Raw genomic sequence first — 25,722 nt, forward strand, 5'->3', positions numbered from 1 at the left:
TTTTTTTTTTTGAAAAAAACTATGTGTTAGAATACAATCACTTTGTAATGTTTAAGGTGCTTTCTAGGATTTCCGATCCTTATCAAGTTCTTTTTTCAACTTTTATTTTTTTATTTATCAATCAAGTGTTCATTGAGAAAACAATGTTAGTATTCTAAATAAAACAAGTCAACGATCAAAATGAGAATTAGAGTTTCCTACTCATCGATGACTTGCTTTGGTACTAGTGTTGTATCTTGTAGGTAATGTGCACAATACATTTATAGTGGGCTACTGTGTTGCTTCTTATTTTAAATCACCACTGCATTAAATTGTTTGCTCTAAATGAAAAATTGTTGGATTACATGTATGCATACCTTGGCCAACTTGGTTGTTACAGGCATCGATTGATCCATGAATGTTTTCGCTCTTAGCTTGTACCCAAAGGCGATTTTAATTTCTCTTTAACTCATACGTATGTTGTTTATATTGATACATGTGCTCACAAACCCGCCAATTATGCACTTGGCCTGGCTTGCACATTTGCAGCTACAAGGAAAAAGTGTACATCACAATCCAACACTAATACGTCTGGCCCGTGACGTCTTAAATACATACATTAAAATATCTAGCTGGTCAGTATAGTTAATAATAACAAGACTATTATTGGCCTTTACGTGAAGCAAGGTGAGATATATGGCAAAATTGACTAAGAATGAGACATCTTCATATTAAATTGTGGAAATTTCAAAGCATTGAATGTTAAACAACCAAAGAATTCAAAGGACCCACCCCTACGGCAAAGGGCAAACTTTCTTCATCGATGTCTAATTTTGTCATTTTACTACTTAAGCCAATTACATCGTACCAACAAGTATAGCTTTATTATTATCACACATTATTCATATTCCATATCCTCCTTCTCATCTACTCCCTCCCTCATCAAGATTATACTTTCTTCATCAAAATTAGTATATTTATTATTCTGTAATAATACTATGAATCTAGCAACAAATTCTAAACTAATTATAATAATTACCCTCTTTCTCCACTTAATTTCCAAAACAACTTCCACTCCAACTTATCTCTATAGTTATTGCTCAAACACCACTGAATTTGCTACAAATAGTAAGTACCACACAAACCTCAACACCCTATTCAAATCCCTCTCCTCCAACGCCACCAACAACCCCACCGGCTTCGACATCACATCCGCCGGCACCAACACGAACGATGCCGTCTACGGCCTTTTCCTCTGCCGCGGTGATCAAAACATCACCTCGTGCAGCGGTTGTGTTAAGACCGCAACCACAACAGACCTACCAAAGTCATACTGTCCCAATAGAAAAGTGGCGGTTATATGGTACGACGAGTGTATCGTAAGATACTCCAACGAATCGCTCCTTGGAAAAATGGACCAAGCACCTAAAGTGTCCTTAATCAACACTCAAAATATGACCGGAAATCAATCCGCGTTTTCTGATCTTTTAGGAAACACAATGAATAGTTTAGTAGCTGAGACTTCGAATAGTAAATCGGGTAAAAAATATGCAACAAAAGTGGCGAAATTTAACAGCTTGAACAATCTCTATGCAATGGAGCAGTGTACTCCTGACTTGAGTGCCTCAGATTGTAATCAATGCTTGACGATTGCCATCGGATCACTCGATGTCAAGATGGGTGCCCGTGTAATGCAACCTAGCTGTTTTGTACGTTACGAGACTTACCCGTTTTATAATGGTGCCACTAATTTCTCGGGTACGCCGCCGTTGCCGTCACCGTCGCCGGGTATCATACCTGTTGTTGGTAATGGGAATGGTACGTCATTTCACATCTCTATTTATATACATTCTTACTTATTGACCTTTGTTAGCTCTTTACCTGAGTTTATTTAGTTACTCGTACAAAAAAATAAGATAGTATACTCCCTCCGATTATTTTTATCTGTAATTTTGAAATAGTTTGCATCTCATAAATAATACTCCAAAGTTGTAAATAAAAATAATCCAAGATTGTATATGGAATTTGATTTTAGATTAGTATCTTTTCAATCACTTTAAAGTGTTTAAAGTACTCTATCTGTAATTTATTTTGGAGATATAGTTGTTAATTTCCAACGTTTTACTCATTCTTTCATGTTGCATTTGAAAATGTTCAATTGATCTTATTTAAACTTAATTTGAATTGTTTATTTCTTATCTATGATGATTAGAGGAAACCCATATTTTAGTTATTTTGTGGTTTATAGTCTTATGGAGATTATATTATACTCCTAAAGTCTGTACACACGATGGTATATCATGATTTTTGCTTTATTTTTTAAAGTTATTATATCCATTTCACATATGTTCATACAATCATACATCCTATTTGCAATTTATGTGGCGACGTGTGTTATTATTATTATTATTATTATTTTTTATTAAAGAGATGCATATGTCCAAAATATTTCAATTTTTTTTAAGAATATCTGTTTTCATCCACCAAATTAAAACGAATATGTTTTCAGATTAGTAGCGAACTAGTGAATTTGCTGTGTGTGTGGGTGAGGGTGGGACCACTTAGGAGAGTTACATATGTGAAAAGCCATTAAATGATAGACGGGATTGTGGGGTGGGTAGTTGGCATCATTTACTTGACTGACTTTTAGTCAACTCCATCATTTATTTTGAGGCTTCTTCGTTCATTAGCCACCAAGAGTTGACCTTAAGTCAAAAAGTAACACAAATAACTTAAACCTTCACAATTTTATTTCCTTTTATTTTATTTTGAAAGAAACATATTTTGTAGTTTTGTAAGTGAATATAAACAAGGTTTAACAAAAAAAAAAAAAAAAAAAAAAAAAAAAAAGGATTTGGCCCAACAATACTTGCTATTTGGACATACATACTATGTTGGCCTTATTTGTCTTGCATTTTTAACAAACAACTTCAAACACATTTTCAATGTCCATAAACATATCATTCTGAACTCTCAAGAAATGGCAATATTTGTTCAATTTATTTAGTTATGGAGATAAAGTGACTTAACAAAAACGGAGTTTAAATCAATTTATTCATAACACCATTAAATATTTAAATGATGTTCTCTACAAGTACGTCGTGTTTATAATATGTTTTTATTAGACTAGTAAAATGGATCCATACTGTCATTACTTGTTATAAGCACAACTTCTTAAACATAAGTTAATTCAACTGTCTTACTTGTTTTATCTATGCAGGACATAGAAAATTATCAGCCAGGACCATTGCCGCCGTTGTTGCGCCAGTAACAGTTATATCATTGGTAGTACTTGCTTTAGGTATTTGCTTTATTCGAAAGAGGTCTAAGAAATACGGTGCTCTACCTCCACGAGTTGGTAAGAACACTATAAACGTATCATTAGCAAAGTTGATCATAATATTTTTGGTGATAGTAACACTACATACATGATTCATTACTATATTGTGGTGCAGAAAATGAAGATTTCACAACTGCTGATTCCTTGCAATATGATCTGAGTTCACTTCAATATGCAACAGCGAATTTTACCGATGAGAATAAGCTAGGTGAAGGTGGATTCGGTGGTGTTTATAAGGTAACATATGTAAACACTAATTATAACTTAGCGTATAAAAGACTGTGCAAACTTGGCCTAACATTTAAACTGGGATGGAATGAGTATTGATGTCATACTAATTAGTAATCGATTTTTCGTTTCAGGGTACTCTGTCAAATGGACAAGAAATAGCAGTGAAAAGGTTATCAAGAGGTTCAGGGCAAGGCGTACAAGAATTTAAGAACGAGGTTTTGTTGGTGGCTAAGCTTCAACATAGAAATTTAGTAAGGTTACTCGGATTTTGCATTGCAGGAGATGAAAAACTGCTTGTGTATGAATATGTTCCCAACAAAAGTCTTGACTATTTTCTTTTTGGTAGGATATTCCGTAACCTATATATTCAATACTCTAATCATATAGAAGTTAATTAGATTTATTTACATAATAATGCTTCAATTGATGATTAAATTCTTATGTTTTTGGCTTGCTTGTTTTTAAATAGATCCTGACAAACAAGCATCATTGGATTGGGAAAGACGCTATAAAATCATACAAGGGGTTGCTCGAGGAATGCTATATCTCCATCAAGATTCTCGGCTTAGAATCATACACCGTGATCTAAAGGCAAGCAATGTGTTATTAGACGTGGATATGGTTCCTAAAATTTCAGACTTTGGCATGGCTAGGATTTTCGGAGTTGACCAAACCCAAGGAAACACAAGCAGAGTTGTTGGAACTTAGTAAGTATATTTATATTCCAAATCTTTATTCATATGCAAATTATCATGGATAAATCCAAACATGTACATAGTTAATTAATATACACAAATCTTAACATTTGTTTAATGATTATTTCTCTTGCAGTGGCTACATGTCTCCGGAGTATGCAATGCAAGGACAATTTTCCGTCAAATCAGATATATACAGCTTTGGTGTACTAGTGTTGGAGATTCTAAGTGGCAAGAGGAATACTAGTTTCTACCAATCAGGGGAGGCTCAGGACCTTTTAGGCTTTGTAAGTTTTCTAAATACCCCTTTTTTTTTTCTTTTTTTTTTTTTTTTTTTTTTTTTGTGTGTGTGTGTGTGTGTGTCACTTTAACAAGTCCTATTGTTAATGATATTAGAAGCAGAAATTGATTTTATTGTCAAATTTGTAGGCGTGGAAGCAGTGGAATGATGGGGCACCCTTGGAATTTGTGGATCCACATATAAGAGATTCGTGCTCGGCAAATGAAGTCATAAGATGCATACACCTTGGCTTGCTGTGTGTTCAAGAGTCTCCAGACGATAGGCCTACAATGGCAACAGTAGTCCTCATGTTAGATAGTTACTCTGTCACTCTGCCGGTACCACAAAACCCGGGTTTCTTTATCAAAGATAGGACAGGATCAAACTTTGGCAACTGGTCGGATCAATCGACTAGCAAGTCTATGCCATGGTCTGTGAATGATGCTTCTATCTCTGAAATGGAACCGAGATAGGGGCGTGGATGGATCAAGAATTCGAGAGTTAGTATAATTAATATTGTATTGTTAAGTCATGGATATGTAGCCTCAACTAAAAATTCGCAGTATAGTATTATTTTCTGTTAAATTATGCATAGTTATATATAGTAAAAATGTGAAATATTGGAAGTTTGCAATATCTTAAAAATTGATGCTTCCTTTTTTTTTTTTTTTTTTAATTTTTTTTTTATATAGTTGCAACAGTTTGACTTTTACACTATTCATGTGTTTCTCTTTAACTAGGTTTAACAATTTATACTTAAGTAAAAATATATTCATGTGGGATCTTAGTTTGTTGGATTCATTCGACTTATACATTTTTAATTCTTAAAGTTTATAATTTTTACATATTGGTAATTAAAGACATTAGTGATTGAAAACATGCATCGGCAATCGTGAAAATAAAAGTGTTGCAACTACTGTTTAATAAAAAATAGAGGAAGTATATGTAACTCATTTTTAAGATCACATTTAACATATTTAGGGCCCGTTCACATTTACTTAATTTCAGTTCAGTTCAGTTCAGTTCAGCTCCAATCAGTTCAGTTCAGTTCAATTCTAATCAGTTCATCAGTTCAGTTCAGTTCAGTTCAGCTCTTAATTTCCCTCTCACATAAAATATTCATTTAAACTCAATTCAGTTCAGTTCAGTTCAGTTCAGTTCCAATCAGTTCAGTTCAGCTCCAATCAATTCAGTTCAGCTCAGTTCAGTAAATATGAACAGACCCTTTTTCATATTTACTGAACTGAACTGAACTGATTGAAGCTGAATTGAACTGAACTGAACTGATTGGAACTGTACTGAACTGAACTGAATTATGATTTTTACACATAATGTTAGAGAGAGAGAGTGAGAGGGTGAGAGAGAGTGGGAAAACCAAGAGTGTAACCCAACCTCCTGCCAAGCCCCCTGATCTACCTCAGCAGCCGTCTGCCGCCGCCGTCGCCACTGCGTTCAGCCAAAAGTCTTTCCTCCACTCTTTGATTTCCCCAATTCAACCTCCAATTCCAGCTAATATCCTTTCCTCCTTCACTCTGCCTCCTCCATCTACCCTGTTCGACCCTTCCTCCCACATCCACCTCCCCCTTACGAATGAGGATTTGCATCCAATCCTTTCTCCCTGGATACATTCAATTATCTTCAAAGCAGTAGGAAAATCCTTCTCCTTTCAATTCCTATTCCAATCGCTATCAAAGGCGTGGAATTTAAAATCCGATCAGAAGTTCATTACGTTAGGTAAAGGCTTCTACAATTTGCAATGCCGATCGGCGGAGGAGCAACAATCAATTCTTGCCAATGGTCCTTGGTTTATTGGGAAGACACTCATTCATGTGCAACCTTGGTCACCGGAATTTAAGCCATCTGAAGCTCGATTGAATTCTCTTCCCCTATGGGTTTCCTTACCAGAACTTCCTATGGAATTCCACTCTAGATCCATTCTGGAAAGGGTGGGGAAGGCTTTGGGAAAGCTTGTCAAAATTGATATGGCTCTGCTCCGATCTAATAGGATGCAGGATGCAAGATTGCTGATTATCATGGATATTGATGCCCCCAAAAGAGAGGGTCTTTGGATCGGAAACTTCTATCAGAAAATCAACTATATGGAATCCCCTCCCCTTTGCTCTTACTGTGGATCTTCGGATCATAAAAAGGTCGATTGTCCAAAACTGATCGGTGGGAAGCAATCGGAACTTCAGAAAGTTGTTGCGCATACTCCAGATCAAGATATGGAAATTGACTCTGTTCAGGAAGATGGGGAGTGGATTACTGTTTCTAGGAAAAAGTCAAAGAAGCGCGAAAATTCCCTTATTAGCAAAAAAAGTCAATCTTTTGAATTAAAAAATTCAAACGTACCAACTTCGGAAAATCAGGCAAATAAGCCCAAGCCAGTCAAGCCCAGCCCAAACCCAAACCCTACCAAAATTCTCAACAGATCAGCACTACTAACAAAAGCAAATCTCAACCGTCCCCTACCACAAATAATCTACCAACCGTTAGATCATTTCCAATTTCTCAAACTGTGGGAAACCCTACCACGCCGTCATCAGAACAACCTAATACCCCAACCGTTGGATCTTACCCTGCGAACATCTTATCTCAACCGTCCGATGCGGTTTCCGAAATCCAAACCGTTGACATTCCTTCTCTAGAATCTAACATAGATTCACCTTCTAAACAATTGGTCCCCCCCCTCTTCTTCTTTGGTCCCCCCATTTTGTCAAACCCTAACTCCATCTTTCTCTTCTCTCCCCTCAAAGAACTTTACTCCGATCAAAAATGGTGTCGTCGAACGGATCCGACCAGTTCAGCGACGGATACTGCCCCTTCCAGTTCGGGAGCGAGTCGTCGGAGGAGGAGGTGGGCTCCTTGCCGTACGCTCTGCGACTCCAGTTCAACCGCCAACTAAGGCGATCAACCCAGCCAAATCCTCGGTACATTTTACCTTTTCAGCCTCTGCCGTTAGATCTTCCTCTGCCGGTGCTAATGGAACCTCCGGTTCAAGCGCCGGACGACTACATCGACATCGAACCACCGATTCCTCACTACCCGGAATGGGAAGTCAATCAGATGAACTTCTTTCTCAAGACACCATCCAAGTGGATAGCAATTCCACGCAAAGCAATCAGACAATACATCCTCGAACCCCAGTTCGTGGACGCTCCGTATCAAGAACTCATGATGGCCAAGAAACCAAAAGGCACTATGTATCCTGCTCACCTACCAGATCTCGAAGTCCTCAGACAGATATGTCCCGTTTCGGAGGCCTTTATGCGTTGGTGGATCACCAACGCTCAGATCCAGAACCTCCCTTGGGTTTTACACCCTCAGCTGGCCTTCTTAGCCGATCCTACGCCGATCCTCCCTCAATCTCGGAAAACCTTCACATTCACCTCAAAATGGAGCAAAGTCACCCTTGGCAGTGCAGCCAACGCTGTGCTAATCCTTCAGACTCAGATGGAATTCCGTCAGTTACACATCAGAGCTCACTGTACCAAGGACGTGGACACCAAAGATCTGCTGATGGTGGCCCACTTCAAACCCAGCAACACCCATCTGTTCAGCCGCAACCATGGGAAATTTTTTCATCTGGGCACAGAGACAAGACACAGGATCAGGAAGGAATTCCTTTAGGACGGCTTCATCCCTGAACCAATGATAATAGTTTCCTGGAATGCAAGAGGCATAGTGAGGGGAACCTTTATACCCCATGCTAACCACCTGATTCAAGAACACAAGCCTGATCTAATGTTCATCTCTGAAACTAAGTGTATTCGTGCCCATACCCAACACATCATCAAGGGTTTACCCTTCGACAGTTACTTCCTGGCTGAACCGGAAGGCGTGGCAGGTGGCATTCTTCTGCTGTGGAACTCTGCTAGTTTGGACTTTCAGCCTGCGAGCAGAGACAATCATGGGGTGCATGGAGTTGTGAAGGTACATGATCTGTCCTTTTTTATTTCTGCTATTTATGCTAGTACTAGGTTTAAATCTAGATGTGATACGTGGTCTGATTTAATTCGCTTGAGTGAGAATATGTCTTTGCCTTGGGTTGTCATTGGTGATTTCAATGAGGTTACTAGCCAAACTGAAAAGTTAGGTGGTAACCCAGTCAAATTAAATAGAATAAATAAATTCCTTGATTGCATGAATTATTGTGGTCTTGTTGATGCTGGTTACTCTGGTAACAAATTCACTTGGACTAATAGGAGAAAAAGAAGGCCCATTCTTCAAAGACTTGATAGGGCTTGGTTAAATACCATCTGGATTCAATCCTTCCCAAACATTTCTCTCCTCCACCTACCTAGAGAAAGATCTGATCATAGCCCCATCCTCCTAAATACTGACCCCACCACTTTCATCCCCACCATCACCAAACCTTTCAAAATGGAATCTTTGTGGTACCAACAACCAGGTTTTTCCCCCTTTATTGACCTCTCCTGGAATTCCCTTCACAATGACCTAACTTCTAAGCTTCATCACATCTCCCCCCTCATTCTAGCTTGGGTGAATGATAATGTTCCAAATCCTAAAAAGTCTATTAATAGATTTCTCAAGAGACTTGAGGGTACCTAAAAGGCCTTGGAAGCTGAACCAGATAACCTCTTCCTTCACAACCTAGAACAGGACCTGTGTGACAGCCTCTCTTCCTTTTATAAGCAAGAGGAATCTTTCTGGGCAATTAGATCTAGAATTACTTGGTTATCTGAGGGTGACAGGAACTCTGCTTTCTTTCATAAGTCTGTTCTCATTAGGAGAAAGGAGAAATAGAATTCAAAACCTCAAATCTCCTGTGGGGGAGGACATCCCTGACCATCTCCTTCAATCTCACATTTCTGACTACTTTTCCTCCCTATTCACCTCCCAAGGCACTTCTCTTCCAGAGGAAACCTTTCCCTCTGCCTCCATCTCTATCTCTCAACCTCCTGCTCTGCATGAAGTGTATTCTGCACTCTTTTCTATGGGGAAATTCAAAGCTCTTGGGCCTGATGGCTTCCACCCTTTCTTCTTTCAGAATCACTGGGCTATTGTCTGGCCTGACTTACTTAGTTTTTGTCAGGAGTGTTTCTCCTCTAAGACCATCCCTGTAGAGGCTAATAAGACTGTTATAGCCATCATTCCCAAGGTCAAAGACCCAGAGACCATCAAACAGTTTAGACCTATAAGTTTGTGCAACACCTCCTATAAAGTTGTCTCTAAGATCATTGTCCAGAGAATCAGACCTCTTCTAAATGACATCATTTCCCCTAATCAGAGTAGTTTTCTTCCTGGTAGAGGCTGTGAGAACAACTATGTGGCTGCATCTGAAATTATCCATTCTATGAGGAAAAAAACTGGGAGACTAGCTTGGTTTTGTCTTAAAATTGACCTTGAAAAAGCCTATGATAGGTTAGAATGGACATTCATTGAGTTCTGCCTCTTAAGGACTGGTTTTGATGAGCACTCAGTTACTTTAATCATGAATTGCATTTCTAATCCTTCCTTCCAAGTGCTGGTCAATGGTTCCCCCTCTCCCTCTTTTTCTGCTTCTAGGGGAATCAGACAGGGTGATCCTTTATCCCCCTACATCTTCATCATATGCATGAACTATCTCTCCTACTTGATTGAATCCTCCTGCTCTCAGGGTTTGTGGAAGCCTTTTAGGTTTAGAAATAGTTCTACCCCTATTTCCCATTTGCTCTTTACTGATGACTTACTCTTGTTTGGTGAAGCTTCCCCTGCCACTCTTAATGCCATGCAAGATACTTTGGACCTTTTCTGGGCCATGTCTGGGCAGTGTATGAACCCCTCTAAAAGTAAACTCTATTTCTCTAAGAATGCCTCCCCTTTCTCTGTAGACCTCTTCAGTGCAAGTCTATGAGTGCCTGTTAGTTCTGATTTAGGTGTCTACCTTGGCTTCCCTCTTACTGACAAAAGGCCTACTAAGACTCAGTTAAACCATATCATTACTAAGATCAGAAGCAAGTTAAGTAGTTGGAAAGCAAAACATCTGTCTAAAGCTGGTAGAGCAGTCCTCATTAAGGCTACCCTTTCTTCCATCCCTGCTTATTCTATGCAAACCATCTGCCTTCCCAAGTCCTTGACTTCTCAGATTGATCAAATCTGTTCTCACTTTTTCTGGGGTACTACTCCTGAAGCTAAAAAGATCCCCCTCATTGCTTGGGACAAAATCTGCTCCCCTAGAATTAGGGGAGGGCTCAATTTCAGATTAGCCCATTTGCAGAACAGAGTGTCCATGGCAAAATTGTGCTGGAAGTTTCTGACCTCAGATAGTCTGTCTGCTACTCTAATTAAGGAGAAGTACTGTCATAGACCTGTAGTTACCCCCTTTGCTAAGGGATCCCACATTTGGCAAGATGCTGGGAAAGGTTGGGACATTCTCACCCACTTCTCCCAATGGGGCCTTGGGAAGGGAGACCAGTGTAATTTCTGGCTGAATAACTGGTCTGGGTTGGGTTCTATTAGGTCCTTGGTTCAGGGGCCTCTTCCTAGACAAGAGGAAAATAGAACTGTTTACTCTCTTCTGTCAAATGGAGGGATTGAAAAGAAATCCCTGGATGATCTCTTTAACCTCCCTCCTCACATATCTACCTTACTATCCTCCATTCCCCTCCCATGTCATGGTGAGGATTTCCCTTTCTCTTCCCTTGGCCAAGGAGGCCATTTTGACAGCCAGACTGCCTATTCCTATCTTTGGGACCAGTCCCACTCTGCATATAGGTCAGTGCCTTTCAATATTACAATCTGGGATCTTAACATCCCCCCTGCCAAATTCTTCCTGTGATTATGTCTTTGGGATAGGCTCCCTACTGCTGATCATCTTAACTATAGACACATAATACCCTCAGGCTCCTGTTGTTTCTGCCCTTCCACTAGGGAAACTGCTCTGCATGTCTTTAGGGACTGTAATAGAGCTTCTGAGATTTGGAACATTGTCTCCCCCCCCCCCCACTTTCTTCCATACACTTACTGCTGACAACTGGTGGTGTGACAACCTAAAATCAACCATAACCCATCCTATGTTTAATCTTCCCTGGAATGAGTGTTTTGCCTTCATTACTTGGAGAATGTGGCTAAGAAGAAATAACTGGCTTTTTAACAAGAAATCCATACATCCTGAGAGATGGCTAGCCTCTGTGAAGAACTTGATGTTAGAATTCTCTTGCCTGGGGATACCTGCTACTACCATCCCAACTGGGACCACCTATGAGAGTCAACACACTCTGCAGGACTTTAACATTTATGTGGATGCATCCTTTAAGTCTAACTCTTTTGAAGCTGGTATTGCTTGTGTATGTAAAGATAGACAGGGATTGTGGATTAAGGGTATTGCAGTCCATTGCAATGCACTCTCAGCTGTGATGGCTGAAACTATGGCTATCTTAGCTGGTGCTGCTTGGGCCATATGGGAAGGCTGGAATGGGGTTGACATTTTCTCTGACTGTCTAAGGGCTGTGCAAGGCATCAACAATCCACGAGTTGGGACTGATGAAATTAAGAACTATTACTCTTTATGCAGGGGCCTGATGGAAACAGCAGGAAGGGCAAAGCTGTTCAAAACTTCCAGGGCAGCAGTAAAGGAAGCAGATGCGGTGGCCAGGCAAGCTTTGTTGGCTCTACAGCAAACTACTAGTAGCCTATGCAATCAGGAAGCTATATTAGAACATTTTGTAATTATTCAGGAGCCTGTACAGGCTAATTTGCAAACTTGTAATCGTGCTAATGTGTCTTTTGGTCCAAACTTATTAAACTCCGGACAACTAATTGTAGGGGACATGGTCCCATTTCTGCATCAACCACCCTAGACATGGGGGTTGCTTTTGTAAGTTGGCTATGGCCACTAACTTTATTGATGCTTATTTAATATAGTTCGTCTTTAAACCAAAAAAAAAAAAAAGAACTGAACTGAATTGAGCTGAAATGAATACTTTATGTGAGAGGGAAATTAAGAGCTGAACTGAACTGATTGGAAGTGAACTGAATTGAACTGAACTGATTGGAGCTGAACTGAACTGAACTGAAATTAAGTAAATGTGAACAGGCCCTTAATCCTACCATTTACAAAGAATTATCTATTGACACTTTTACTTAGTCAAACACATCCTCTTGGAACAAAATTAAAGGAAAATATTATTTATTATCTATTTGAATTATGTTTATTTGATATTATGCTAAAGGATCAATTCAACCAAAATATTAAGCTTATGATTCTAGTTTATGACCATTAATATATAGTCTATCAATATGCAATGGAGTACAATTCAAGTCTATGACCATTAATATGGAGAAATTTTTTTAATGCTTTCTAGATACATATTTGTTGTCTTAACCTAAATGATGTCTTTTATAACGGTTACATGGCACCAGAAAACGCGTTGAAGGGGCAATTTTCAATCAAATTAGATGTTTATCGCTTTGGTGTGCTAGTTTTAGAGATTATGTGCGGTAAGAGGAATATTGCTTCCAAACAACTAGCTACGAGGAGGATCTTCTTAGCTATGTAAGAAACTTAATTACTATTTTGTTGATGTATGTAGATGTAAAATAAAAAAAATAAAATTGTCAATTGTTCCTAACAAAATTAAAGTTCTAGGTTTGGAAGAAATGGAAAGATGGTGCTCTCATGGAATTCGTGGATCCAAGAATAAGAGATTCAGATCTAGCTACTGAAGTCGTAAATTGGATTCAACTAGGTTTGTTATGTGTTCAAAAGTCTGCATACAAAAGACCTACTATGGCAATTGTAGTTCGTAAGTTGGATAGTCATTCAAAAACTCTTCCGGATCCTGAACAACCCGGTTTTTTCATCAGAGGCGGACTAGACGTTGGATCAAGTCAATCAACAAGCAACTCGAATACAAGATCTATTAATGATGTATCACTAACAGAAGTTGAACCGAGATAGTTCAAGCCTTCAAGGATGTTTTTATAAACTTCTTACTTTTCTAGAAGTAGGAGTTTTCCAATGTATAATCATGCGTTGTTATTGTTAATTTGAAGAAAGCTAAATTCTAATGTAGAAATGATAATTTGAACACCAAATCATATGATGATACAGTGCATTTCATCATGGAAATGTTATTAGTTTCTTTCCTAATTCCGGGTACAAATAAATACCAAAGCATAAAATACTTTATGATAAATAATAATCAAAACGAGTTATCTAGCTACAACCAGCTAAGCTCATGAGAGTCATGACATGCTATTTTTAACTATGTGATTGTTGTGATTACGGATCACGATATAGACGATATAACTATTATTCTTGCTACATACTCTGAAATTCCCCTAGTTTGATAAGAATTATACCTATAAATGTGATTTTTGAAATTTAAAATTAAGATTAAGATATCTAAAATTAGTAGATTACTGTGTTTATGACTTGTTATTCCCACAGAAAAATAATTAAGTGTTTTCAATTATTTATTTTCTTGTTAATCCATTGTTTTTTTTTTTTTTCCTTTCTACCTGGGAGGAATTTTTTTTTTAAAAAAAAAAATATATATACAAGTGTACGAATTGAAGAACCAAAAAAGAAAAGAAAGAGGGGAAAAAGAAAAATAACATAGCATAAAATTATTATGGTTTTGCAAAGTTTTCCTCGCAGATTCTTAGTATACATGCATGATTATGATTATATTATGGATTTGGTAATCGTCTTCATTAAGCTAAACACATGTATGTTGACGTCGGCCTGTCCACTGAAAGACAATTGAAACAGATTGTTTCTTTCCTCCTTTAAAATTAAATTGTCATCAACTAGTTAAGTTGTTGTGTGTTATGGACCAAATTGTTCCTGAATTAAATGGATCTATGTTGATAGATTATCATAACCGTATTGTTGAGATAAATTGTCAAAGATACTATGGGAGTCGTGCCTTCTCAGTATTTCATGGTGCTAAGCATCTTGATTTCTCCTATACGGTTCTACTCTTAGAAATTTCTATGGTTCTGGTTATTAGCAACATTTTGTGCTTCGTCTTGAAGCCTCTCAAACAACCTAGAGTCATTTCTGATGTTCTTGTAAGTATCTCTCTCTCTCTCTCTCTCTCTCTAATTGTTTGGCAATTAGCTTTTAGCTCGTTGCTTATTGACTGTATAAAATATCTGGTAAATAATGTATATAGACATTAGTCATTAGCTGTTTTAGTGTCAAAAATAACAAAAAGTTAAAAACTCTTTCAAAAAAACTGCTCATGTGAGCTTGGACCCAATAAATTGTTTCAAATAGCTACTAACTAGTACTCTAAGGTGCTTTTCAACATGGTCAAAAAGTTCTTTTGGTCCGATCCAAAAGCTCCTAATTATATAACACCTCCATTATGTTTGGAGTTATTAGACCTTGAATTGAAATTACATTATCAATAAATTGCTTTGATATATGGCCGACCTCGAATCCTCTAACCACTTCCATATATGAATATTAATTAGGAAAATTTGCCAAAAATAACACCACGTTTGGACGGTCTTCCAATAATAGCACCAAATTTTGATTATTCAAGAATAACACCACCTTTCACATGTATTTGCCAAAAATGAAACAAAACCGGTTGGTAACCTGTTTTACTTGTTACCTGTGACACTTGTCACAATATTATTGGTCAATTTATTTATTTATTTTTTTAAAAAAAGCCTAAGTAATTAAAAAAAAAAGTTAAAATTAAAAAAAAAACCACCAGCTAGCCTCCCTGCCAGCCTCTCCTTGCCCAACCCCCACCCTCGCCGCCGCCCCTCCCCCTCCCCACCCTCGCTGCCAACCGAGCTCCACAGCCTTCCCCCTCCCCTGAACGACACCCCTCCACCCATTCCCCTGCCCTTAAACAACCCACCACCGAAACTCTAGCCTACAGAAATTAGGGAGAGAAAACCGAAATTGAAAAGGGAAGGAGGGAGGGGTCGAAATCGGAAAAGGGTAGAGGGGAAAGAGGTAGGGAAGGGGAAAGGGTGGTGCAAATGGGTCAAGAAGGCGAGAAGGTTGCCGTAAAGGGGAGGGGGTGCTAGAAAGGGGGTCGGAAACTAGGATGGAGGTCGGGGAGAGGGTGGTTTCAGGTGGATGGTCTTGGTGGGGGTGGTGGATGCCGGTGAAAGTCGTGGGAAGGGGGGGTTTATTTTTTTATTTTTTTTAAAGTTTTTTTAAAATCAAAAAATAAAAATAAATAAATTGATCAATCAAACTAGAACATGTGTCCTAGGGTTACTAGTAAAACAGGTTACCGGTTTTTTATTTCATTTTTGGCAAATACATGTGAAAAGTGGTGTTATTCTAAAATAATAAAAAGGTGGTGCTATTTTTGAAAGATCGCCCAAAAGTGGGGTTATTTTTGACAAATTTTCCTACTAATTATTATTATGAACGATATAAAACTGATTAGAACAAATTAAAATTGATGTACTTACTTTGTGTGAATAGGCGGGCATAATCCTTGGACCATCAGTCCTAGGTCGCAACAAATTATTTGCAAAGAATTTCACTCCAGAGAGCTCGTACTTTGTAATAAAAAATATCGGGATTATAGGGCTTTCGTTGTTCTTGTTTGTGACAGGGGTGAAAATGGACCTTTCTACGGCCACCAAGGCCAAAAAGAAGCATTGGATGATTGCAAGTGCTGGTGTGGCAATCCCCCAAATCATCATGCTTATACTAGCTTTCCGCATCTGTAATTATGTAGACAGTCCAATGCTCAAAAAACTATCTTCTCTTGGAGCTATTGCTTCAACTATGATTGACACAACATTCCCAACTATTTACCCAATTCTAAAAGACATGCAACTTTTGAGATCGGATATAGGGCGGACTGTTTTATCAACGGCAATACTAACTGAACTTGTTGGGTTATCTTACTTAGTTTCCTTTGGAGCTATGATGCAAGCCGAAGTTAACAAAATTTATGTGTTGTATTACTTACTCACAAATTTTTTGTTCACTAGCTTATTATTATACGGCATACCACAAGTGATGCAGTGGATTAATAAGCAAAGTTCTAAAGTTAAACCTGTGGATCAAAAATATATCGTCGTTATTTTGCTAGGAGTTTTTGTGGCTGGATTCATCACTGATTTTCTCGGGTCTTCATTTGGTAGCGGGACATTTTGGCTCGGCCTAGTCATACCCGATGGTCCTCTAATAGGAGATTCCATCACACATCATACAGAGGTTATCACGGATAACATCCTTATGCCCTTTGCATATGCTACTTTTGGCCTTACGATAGATTTGTTTGCAATGATCAAGAGTTGGTCTTTCTTAAGTCCGGTCTTACTTTTGACCGTTGTACCCATTTTAGCTAAGTTTGCTACGTTTGTTATGTCCGCTCGATTTTTAGGCATGTCATATAGAGATTCTCTTACTATGGGCTTCATGCTCAGCGTTAAAAGTCAAACGGAATTTTTCGTATATCTCCATTACATGGATTTTAAGGTACGTTTCTCTAACATATATAATCTTATCAGAACTTGTTGCAAACTTATATTAATAGTTAATGAATGTGATTTTTTCAATGATTGGCTAATTATAGTGATTATGTTTTGTTTAAATATTTTTTGGTTTAGTAAAAGGTGAAAATTTATCAAATACTCTTTAAAATGCTTACATAAAACCCGACTCTTATCCTTATCATTTTATAATTACTCTCAATTTCACAAAACAACTTAATTCTTCCATATTACGTGTCCACAAAACTTCACTACTCCGTAACTATCTATTAGTTTCTCTGATTTTTTTTATTAATTTATCTTGACTTTTTGCAACATATATACTATTCCGTAGAGTGATAGCGGTCATTATTGATAGCTCATCTCATATGACAATAATACCCCTAGGCTTTGATTCAAAATCCGACTGTGACATGAATTTTTTTATATGCAGTTCGTAACCACACCAACTTTCTCATTGTTAATGATTGTGTCAATCGTAGTGACAATGATATCCTGCCCTATGATAAACTATCTTTATGATCCAACAAAGCCATACATGATCAACAAGAAAAGAACCATACAGCACACGGTACAAGAGTCTAAACTTCGATTTTTAGCATGCATATACGACCAAGAAAGCATGGGTAACCTATTTAGCCTTTTGGACTATGTGAATCCAACAACGAGTAACCCATTTCAAGTTTTCGTAATTTACTTTATCGAACTCTTAGGGCGAGCAACCCCTATGTTCATCGACCACATGAAGGAGATTGGTGAGTATTGGGATAACAAAAATGTTGCAATTCACAATGCAATCAAGCTATACGAAAATAATCGTATCAATTGTATTACTATGAACTTATTTACTAGTGTTACCCCTAATCGGACCATGTACCAAGATATTTGTGAGAGTGCCTTGTCGAACAAAGTAAGATTTATTATTTTACCCTACCACAAGAAATGTATTAAAGATGGGACTGATTTTTCAACTGCCACACTTAGACCTGGTGTACAATCTACTAATGCTAATATGTTATGCCATGCACCTTGCTCCGTGGGAATTTTCGCATGCAAGAATGCTTCTACATGGGAGAGGCGGCCCGCAACTCAATTCAATCATTGCCCCCATGGCCAATTTGTCTTGTTGTACCTTGGAGGGCCTGATGCTCGTGAGGCTCTATCGTTGGCAAGCCGCATGGTTGAACATCCTAATGCATCATTGATAGTGGTTCGGTTCTTGGCAAATGATAATGATGGAGATATTAAGTCAGAAAGAAAGATGGATGATGGGATAATAACTTGGTTCTGGGTAAAAAATGAGAGGAATGAAAAAGTTGTTTACAAAGAAGTTATTGTGAGAAATGGCTTCGAAACTGTTTCAACTATACAAGCATTGAACGCTAGTGTTTCGATAGATCTTTGGATTGTAGGGCGAACTCATGGAACTAATCCAAATTTACTGGACGGATTATCAAATTGGAGTGAAAATCTAGAATTAGGATTAATTGGTGATTTTTTAGTATCAGCCGATTTTAATACTACAGGCTCTGTATTGGTAGTGCAACAACAAGTGTTGAGAAATAATAGGGTTATTAATTGGGCTTGTTACTAGATTAGATTTTGGGTAATATTTAATTTGACTTTTTATGTAATTACGATAGCTTGATTTTAATTTTAATTCTTCCTCCAAAAAAAAAAAACAAAAAAAAAAATTTAACCCCCTTTCTTTATTTACTATTTTTTTTTCAAAAAAGGTTTAATAAACATAAAACAAAGTATTACAAACTACAAACTTTATTACTAGGAATTTTAGAACAAAGAGTATTATACTTCCTCCGTTTCTTTTTAGTTGACACGTTTCTTTAGTCACGTTTGCCAATTCACAACTTCAACCATTCATATCTTTAATTGCCGATATGCAAAAATTATGAAAAGTTGATATTTTAAAACTATATATCGTGACGAATCTAACAAGACCCCACATGACTATATTTTTCATTACGTATAAATCACAAAACACAGTCAAAGGGGAGTGTGTGAATAGTCCTAAAGTCAAAGCGTGTCAACTAGAAAGAAACGGAGGTAGTATTAAATTACATTTTACTTGATCTTGACAATGATTTAAGAAATATGTCATTTGGCTCTAACATGGTGTCCATAAATAAGACATTGAATTAGTATCCCACTTTTAATTGAACTTGGATAAAGCACATATAGGACGACGAAGAATAAACATAGTTCATTCATATTAACAACCTAAAGGTAAGAAAAAAAATCAACGCTTAACAAACATCAAATGAGGGTCTGTTTACACTTAATTAACAACCCGGTTTTTTCATCAGAGGTGGACTAGACGTTGGATCAAGTCAATCAACAAGCAACTCGAATACGAGATCTGTTAATGATGTATCACTAACAGAAGTTGACCCGAGATAGTTCAAGCCTTCAATGATGCTTTTATTAAACTTCTTACTAATCTAGAAGTAGGAGTTTCCAATGTATAATCATGCGTTATTAATGTTAATTTGATCAAAGCTAAATTCTAATGTAGAAATGATAATTTGAACACCAAATCATATGATGATACAGTGCATTTCATCATGGAAAGGTTATTAGTTTCTTTCCTAATTCCGGGTACAAATAAATACCAAAGAATAAAATACTTTATGATAAATAATAATCAAAACGAGTCATCTACAACCAGCTAAGCTCATGAGAGTCATGACATGCTATTTTTAACTATGTGATTGTTGTGATTACGGATCACGATATAGACGATATAACTATTATTCTTGCTACATACTCTGAAATTCCCCTAGTTTGATAAGAATTATACCTATAAATGTGATTTTTGAAATTTAAAATTAAGATTAAGATATCTAAAATTAGTAGATTACTGTGTTTATGACTTGTTATTCCCACAGAAAAAAAATTAACTGTTTTTATTTTTTTTTTTCTTGTAAATCCATTGTTTTTTTTTTTTCCTTTCTACCTGGGAGGAATTTTTTTTTTTAAAAAAAAAATATATACATACAAGTGTACGAATTGAAGAACCAAAAAAGAAAAGAAAAAGGGGAAAAAGAAAAATAACATAGCATAAAATTATTATGGTTTTGTTAGACTTGCAAAGTTTTCCTCGCAGATTCTTAGTATACATGCATGATTATGATTATATTATGGATTTGGTAATCGTCTTCATTAAGCTAAACACATGCATGTTGACGTCGGCCTGTCCACTGAAAGACAATTGAAACAGATTGTTTCTTTCCTCCTTTAAAATTAAATTGTCATCAACTAGTTAAGTTGTGTGTTATGGACCAAATTATTCCTGAATTAAATGGATCTATGTTGATAGATTATCATGACCGTATTGTTGAGATAAATTGTCAAAGATACTATGGGAGTCGTGCCTTCTCAGTATTTCATGGTGCTAAGCATCTTGATTTCTCCTTCACGGTTCTACTCTTAGAAATTTCTATGGTTCTTGTTATTAGCAACATTTTGCGCTTCGTCTTGAAGCCTCTCAAACAACCTAGTCATTTCTGATGTTCTTGTAAGTCTCTCTCTCTCTCTGATTGTTTGGCAATTAGCTTTTAGCTCGTTGCTCATTGACTGTGTAAAATATCTGGTAAATAATGTATATAGACATATAATTATTAGTCATTAGCTGTTTTAGTGTCAAAAATAACAAAAAGTTAAAAACTCTTTCAAAAAAACTGCTCATGTGAGCTTGAACCCAATAAATTGTTTCAAATAGCTCCTAACTAAGTACTCTAAGGAGCTTTTCAACATGGTCAAAAAGTTCTTTTGGTCCGATCCAAAAGCTCCTAATTATATAACACCCCCATTATGTTTGGAGTTATTAGAACTTAAATTGAAATTACATTAAATTATCAATAAATTGCATTGATATATGGCCGACCTCTAATCCTCTAACCACTTCCATATATGAATATTAAATAGGAAATTTTGCCAAAAATAACACCACATTTGGACGGTCTTCCAATAATAGCACCACCTTTTGATTATTCTAGAATAACACCACCTTTCACATGTATGCCAAAAATGAAACAAAACCGGTTGGTAACCTGTTTTACTGGTTACCTGTGACACGTGTCACAATATTATTGATCAATTTATTTATTTATTTTTTTAAAAAAAAGCCTAAGTAATTAAAAAAAGAAGTTAAAATTCAAAAAAAAAAAAAAAAAAAAAAAAAAAAAACCCACCAGCTAGCCTCCCTACCAGCCTCTCCCTGCCCAACCCCCACCCTCGCCGCCGCCCCTCCCCCTCTCCACCCTCGCCACCGATCGACCTCCCCAGCCTTCCCCCCTCCCCTGAACGACACCCTTCCACCCATTCCCCTGCCCTTAAACAACCCCCCACTGAAACTCTAACCTACAAAAAATAGGGAGAGAAAGCCGAAATTGAAAAGGGAAGGAGGGAGGGGCCGAAATCGGAAAAGGGAAGAGGGGAAAGAGGTAAGGAAGGGGAGAGGGTGGTGCAAATTGGTCGAGAAGGGGAGGAGGGTGCCATAAAGGGGAGGGGGTGCTGGAAAGGGGGTTGGAAACTAGGATGGGGGCCGGGGAGAGGGTGGTTTCAGGTGGATGGTCTTGGTGGGGGTGGTGGATGCCGGTGAAAGGTGGTGGATGCCGGTGAAAATCGTGGGAAGGGGGGGTTTAAATTTTTTGTTTTTTTAGTTTTTTTAAAATCAAAAAATAAAAATAAATAAATTGACCAATCAAACTAGAACACGTGTCCCAAGATTACTAATAAAATAGGTTACCGGTTTTTTGTTTCATTTTTGGCAAATACATGTGAAAGGCGGTGTTATTCTGGAATAATCAAAAGGTGGTGCTATTATTGGAAGATCGTCCAAAAGTGATGTTATTTTTGACAAATTTTCCTATTAATTATTATTATGAATGATATAATACTGATTAGAACAAATTAAAATTGATGTACTTACTTTGTGTGAATAGGCGGGCATAATCCTTGGACCATCGGTCCTAGGTCGCAACAAAATCTTTGCAAAGAATTTCACTCCAAAGAGCTCGTACTTTGTGATAAAAAATATCGGGGTTATAGGGCTTTCCTTGTTCATGTTTGTGACGGGGGTGAAAATGGACCTTTCTACGGCCACCAAGGCCAAAAAGAAGCATTGGATGATTGCAAGTGCTGGTGTGACAATTCCCCACATCATCATGCTTATACTAGCTTTCCGCATCTGTAATTATGTAGACAGTCCAATACTCAAAAAAATATCTTCTCTTGGAGCTATTGCTTCAATTATGATTGACACAACATTCCCAACTATTTACCCAATTCTAAAAGACATGCAACTTTTGAGATCGGATATAGGGCGGACTGTTTTATCAACGGCAATACTAACTGAACTCGTTGGGTTATCTTACTTTGTTTCTTTTGAAGCTATGATGCAAGCCGAAGTTAGTAAAATTTATATTTTGTATTACTTACTCACAAATTTTTTGTTCACTGGCTTATTATTATACGGCATACCACAAGTGATGCAGTGGATTAATAAGCAAAGTTCTAAAGTTAAACCTGTGGATCAAAAATATATCGTTGTTATTTTGCTAGGAGTTTTTGTGGCTGGATTCATCAGTGATTTTCTTGGGTCTTCATTTGGTAGCGGGACATTTTGGCTCGGCCTAGTCATACCCGATGGTCCTCTAATAGGAGATTCCATCACACATCATACAGAGGTTATCACGGATAACATCCTTATGCCCTTTGCATATGCTACTTTTGGCCTTACGATAGATTTGTTTGCAATGATCAAGAGTTGGTCTTTCTTAAGTCCGGTCTTACTTATGTCCGTTGTACCCATTTTAGCTAAGTTTGCTACGTTTGTTATGTCCGCTCGATTTTTAGGCATGTCATATAGAGATTCTCTTACTATGGGCTTCATGCTTAGCCTTAAAAGCCAAACAGAATTTTTCATATATCTCCATTACATGGATTTTAAGGTACGTTTTTCTAACATATATAATCTTATCAAAACTTGTTGCAACTTATATTAATAGTTAATTAATGTGATTTTTTCAATGATTGGCTAATTATAGTGATAATGTATGTTTTGTTTAATATTTTCTGGTTTAGTAAAAGGTGAAAATTTATCAAATACTCTTTAAAATGCTTACATAAAACCCGGCTCTTATCCTTATCATTTTATAATTACTCTCAATTTCACAAAACAACTTTATTCTTCCATATTACGTGTTCACAAAACTTCACTACTCCGTAACTATCTATTAGTTCCTCTGATCTTTTTTATTAATTTATCTTGACTTTTTGCAACATGTATACTATTCCGTAGAGTGATAGCGCTCATTATTGATAGCTCATCTCATATGACAATAATTGTTGACTTGAATGAACAATACAAGAGGGGGGGTGAATTGTATTGTGGAGGAACTAGGGTAATTTTTGCGGAATTCTAAAAGAAACTTAAACAAAAACTTTAAAGTGCAAGAGAGATTTTACGTGGAAAACTTCTTGGCCCTAATCAAGAAGAAAAACCACGACCACAAGGGATTTTAAACACAATTCTTAATAATAATAGGGCAAACAACCTATTACAAATTAAGACTCTAACCTTAAGTTCCTCTACGAACTTAAGTTCCCCCTCAACTGATCCCTCAATCAGTTGAGCTCTCAAATCTCTCCCTTTCTCCTTGCTTCACTCAAAGCAAACTGAACACTCTAGAGTTTACCCAAACTCTATCCCAATACAACTCAAATTAAAACTCTAAGATGCTAAGTACAAAGACACTCAAGGACTTAAGTGGATTTTGACTCTTTTCGAAAAGCTTAGAAGATTGTAATGCTCAAGTGTACTTTTCAAAACAGAAAACTAATTCTATTTATACTAAAAGGAAATCAGTTGAAAGCTCCCACGTCTGCCTTAACTCCCACTTAACCACAACTTCCATAAAATTAGGAAGTGCAGTTCGTGGAGGCTTGGGCAGCAAGCTAAAGGAAATGTTTTACTGCTTCCTTAAAAATCTCAACCTCCTTGACTAAGTAAAAGAACCGTTAAAAGAGTTTCAAAGAGATTTTACCAAGTCAGATTTTCCAAAACAATAGGATAAAGTTAAAACAGAAAATCTTTAAAATAAATAGAATAAAAGATAATTTTCCGAAAATAAAATAGAATCATTTTTAAACGAGGAAAATAAAATCTTTAAAAACTGAAATTTAATCCACTTAAAATCCTATCAAAAATCAAAGTACTTAACATATGTACAAGAAGCCTAAAATAAATATTAAAATTACAATAGACTCCTTGGAACTTAGTGAAGCTTTGACTCTAGAGCTTCAATTCCTCACTCAAGGAACTTGGCTTCTGATTGTCTTCTATCCTTGTCCAAAGCTCTTCTTCTGACCTTGTTCCATGCTCCATTCTGACTCTAGAACTTCGTAGCATATAAACCTGTCAAAACTTCAAAGCTAATAGACAAATGTTAAAGCCCTTATGGGTTTGCTTAGGTTCCTTGAGTCATCATCAAAACTTAAGATCAACAATAATACTCCTAGGCTTTGATTTAAAATCCGATTGTGACATGAATTTTTTTATATGCAGTTTGTAACGACGCCAACTTTCTCATTGTTAATGATTGTGTCAATCGTAGTGACAATGATATGCTGCCCTATGATAAACTATCTTTATGATCCAACAAAGCCATACATGATCAACAAGAAAAGAACCATACAACACACGGTACAAGAGTCTAAACTTCGATTTTTAGCATGCATATATGACCAAGAAAGCATGGGTAACCTATTTAGCCTTTTGGACTATGTGAATCCAACAACGAGTAACCCATTTCAAGTTTTCGTAATTTACTTTATCGAACTCTTAGGGCGAGCTACCCCTATGTTCATCGACCACGTGAAGGAGATTGGTGAGTATTGGGATAACAACAATGTTGCAATTCACAATGCAATCAAGCTATACGAGAATAATCGTATCAATTGTATTACTATGAACTTATTTACTAGTGTTACCCCTAATCGGACCATGTACCAAGATATCTGTGAAAGTGCCTTGTTGAACAAAGTAAGATTTATTATTTTACCCTACCATAAGAAATGTATTAAAGATGGGACTGATTTTTCAACTGCCATACTTAGACCTGGTGTACAATCTACTAATGCTAATATGTTATGCCATGCACCTTGCTCCGTGGGAATTTTCGCATGCAAGAATGCTTCTACATGGGAGAGGCGGCCCGCAACTCAATTCAATCATTGCCCCCATGGCCAATTTGTCTTGTTGTACCTTGGAGGGCCTGATGCTCGTGAGGCTCTATCGTTGGCAAGCCGCATGGTTGAACATCCTAATGCATCATTGATAGTGGTTCGGTTCTTGGCAAATGATAATGATGGAGATATTAAGTCAGAAAAGAAAGATGGATGATGGGATAATAACTTGGTTTTGGGTAAAAAATGAGAGGAATGAAAAAGTTGTTTACAAAGAAGTTATTGTGAGAAATGGCTTCGAAACTGTTTCAACTATACAAGCATTGAACGCTAGTGTTTCGATAGATCTTTGGATTGTAGGGCGAAATCATGGAACTAATCCAAATTTACTGGACGGATTATCAAATTGGAGTGAAAATCTAGAATTAGGATTACTTGGTGATTTTTTAGTATCAGCCGATTTTAATACTACAGGCTCTGTATTGGTAGTGCAACAACAAGTGTTGAGAAATAATAGGGTTATTAATTGGGCTTGTTACTAGATTAGATTTTTGGTAATA

General features: G+C 37.1%; 2 protein-coding genes across 3 annotated transcripts; both read left to right on the forward strand.

Annotated features, from left to right (window-relative positions):
• Window positions 1–865: 865 nt before the first annotated feature.
• Window positions 866–5,307, forward strand: LOC145610350 (cysteine-rich receptor-like protein kinase 10). Of its 2 annotated transcripts, none has more exons than XM_081665686.1 (7): window positions 866–1,797; window positions 3,200–3,337; window positions 3,435–3,556; window positions 3,682–3,892; window positions 4,020–4,257; window positions 4,382–4,532; window positions 4,675–5,307. In XM_081665686.1, exons 1-7 carry the CDS (start codon window positions 978–980, stop codon window positions 4,996–4,998), a joined length of 2,004 nt encoding a protein of 667 aa, XP_081521812.1. In that variant the 5' UTR covers window positions 866–977; the 3' UTR covers window positions 4,999–5,307. The 2 variants fall into 2 exon arrangements, with proteins under 2 accessions (XP_081521812.1, XP_081521814.1); XM_081665688.1 differs by lacking the exon at window positions 866–1,797 and adding an exon at window positions 2,596–3,073.
• Window positions 5,308–12,879: 7,572 nt separating this feature from the next.
• On the forward strand, window positions 12,880–25,379 carry LOC145610931 (cation/H(+) antiporter 24-like). Its single transcript, XM_081666190.1, has 8 exons — window positions 12,880–12,967; window positions 13,216–13,320; window positions 14,346–14,545; window positions 15,933–16,940; window positions 17,388–18,444; window positions 20,292–20,416; window positions 21,919–22,926; window positions 24,543–25,379. The coding sequence occupies exons 1-8, from the start codon at window positions 12,880–12,882 to the stop codon at window positions 25,377–25,379; spliced, it is 4,428 nt and encodes a 1,475-aa protein (XP_081522316.1).
• Window positions 25,380–25,722: the final 343 nt, after the last annotated feature.

The sequence above is a fragment of the Chenopodium album genome, chromosome 24, assembly GCF_948465745.1.
Source record: "Chenopodium album chromosome 24, dcCheAlbu1.1, whole genome shotgun sequence".
Taxonomy (NCBI): domain Eukaryota; kingdom Viridiplantae; phylum Streptophyta; class Magnoliopsida; order Caryophyllales; family Amaranthaceae; genus Chenopodium; species Chenopodium album.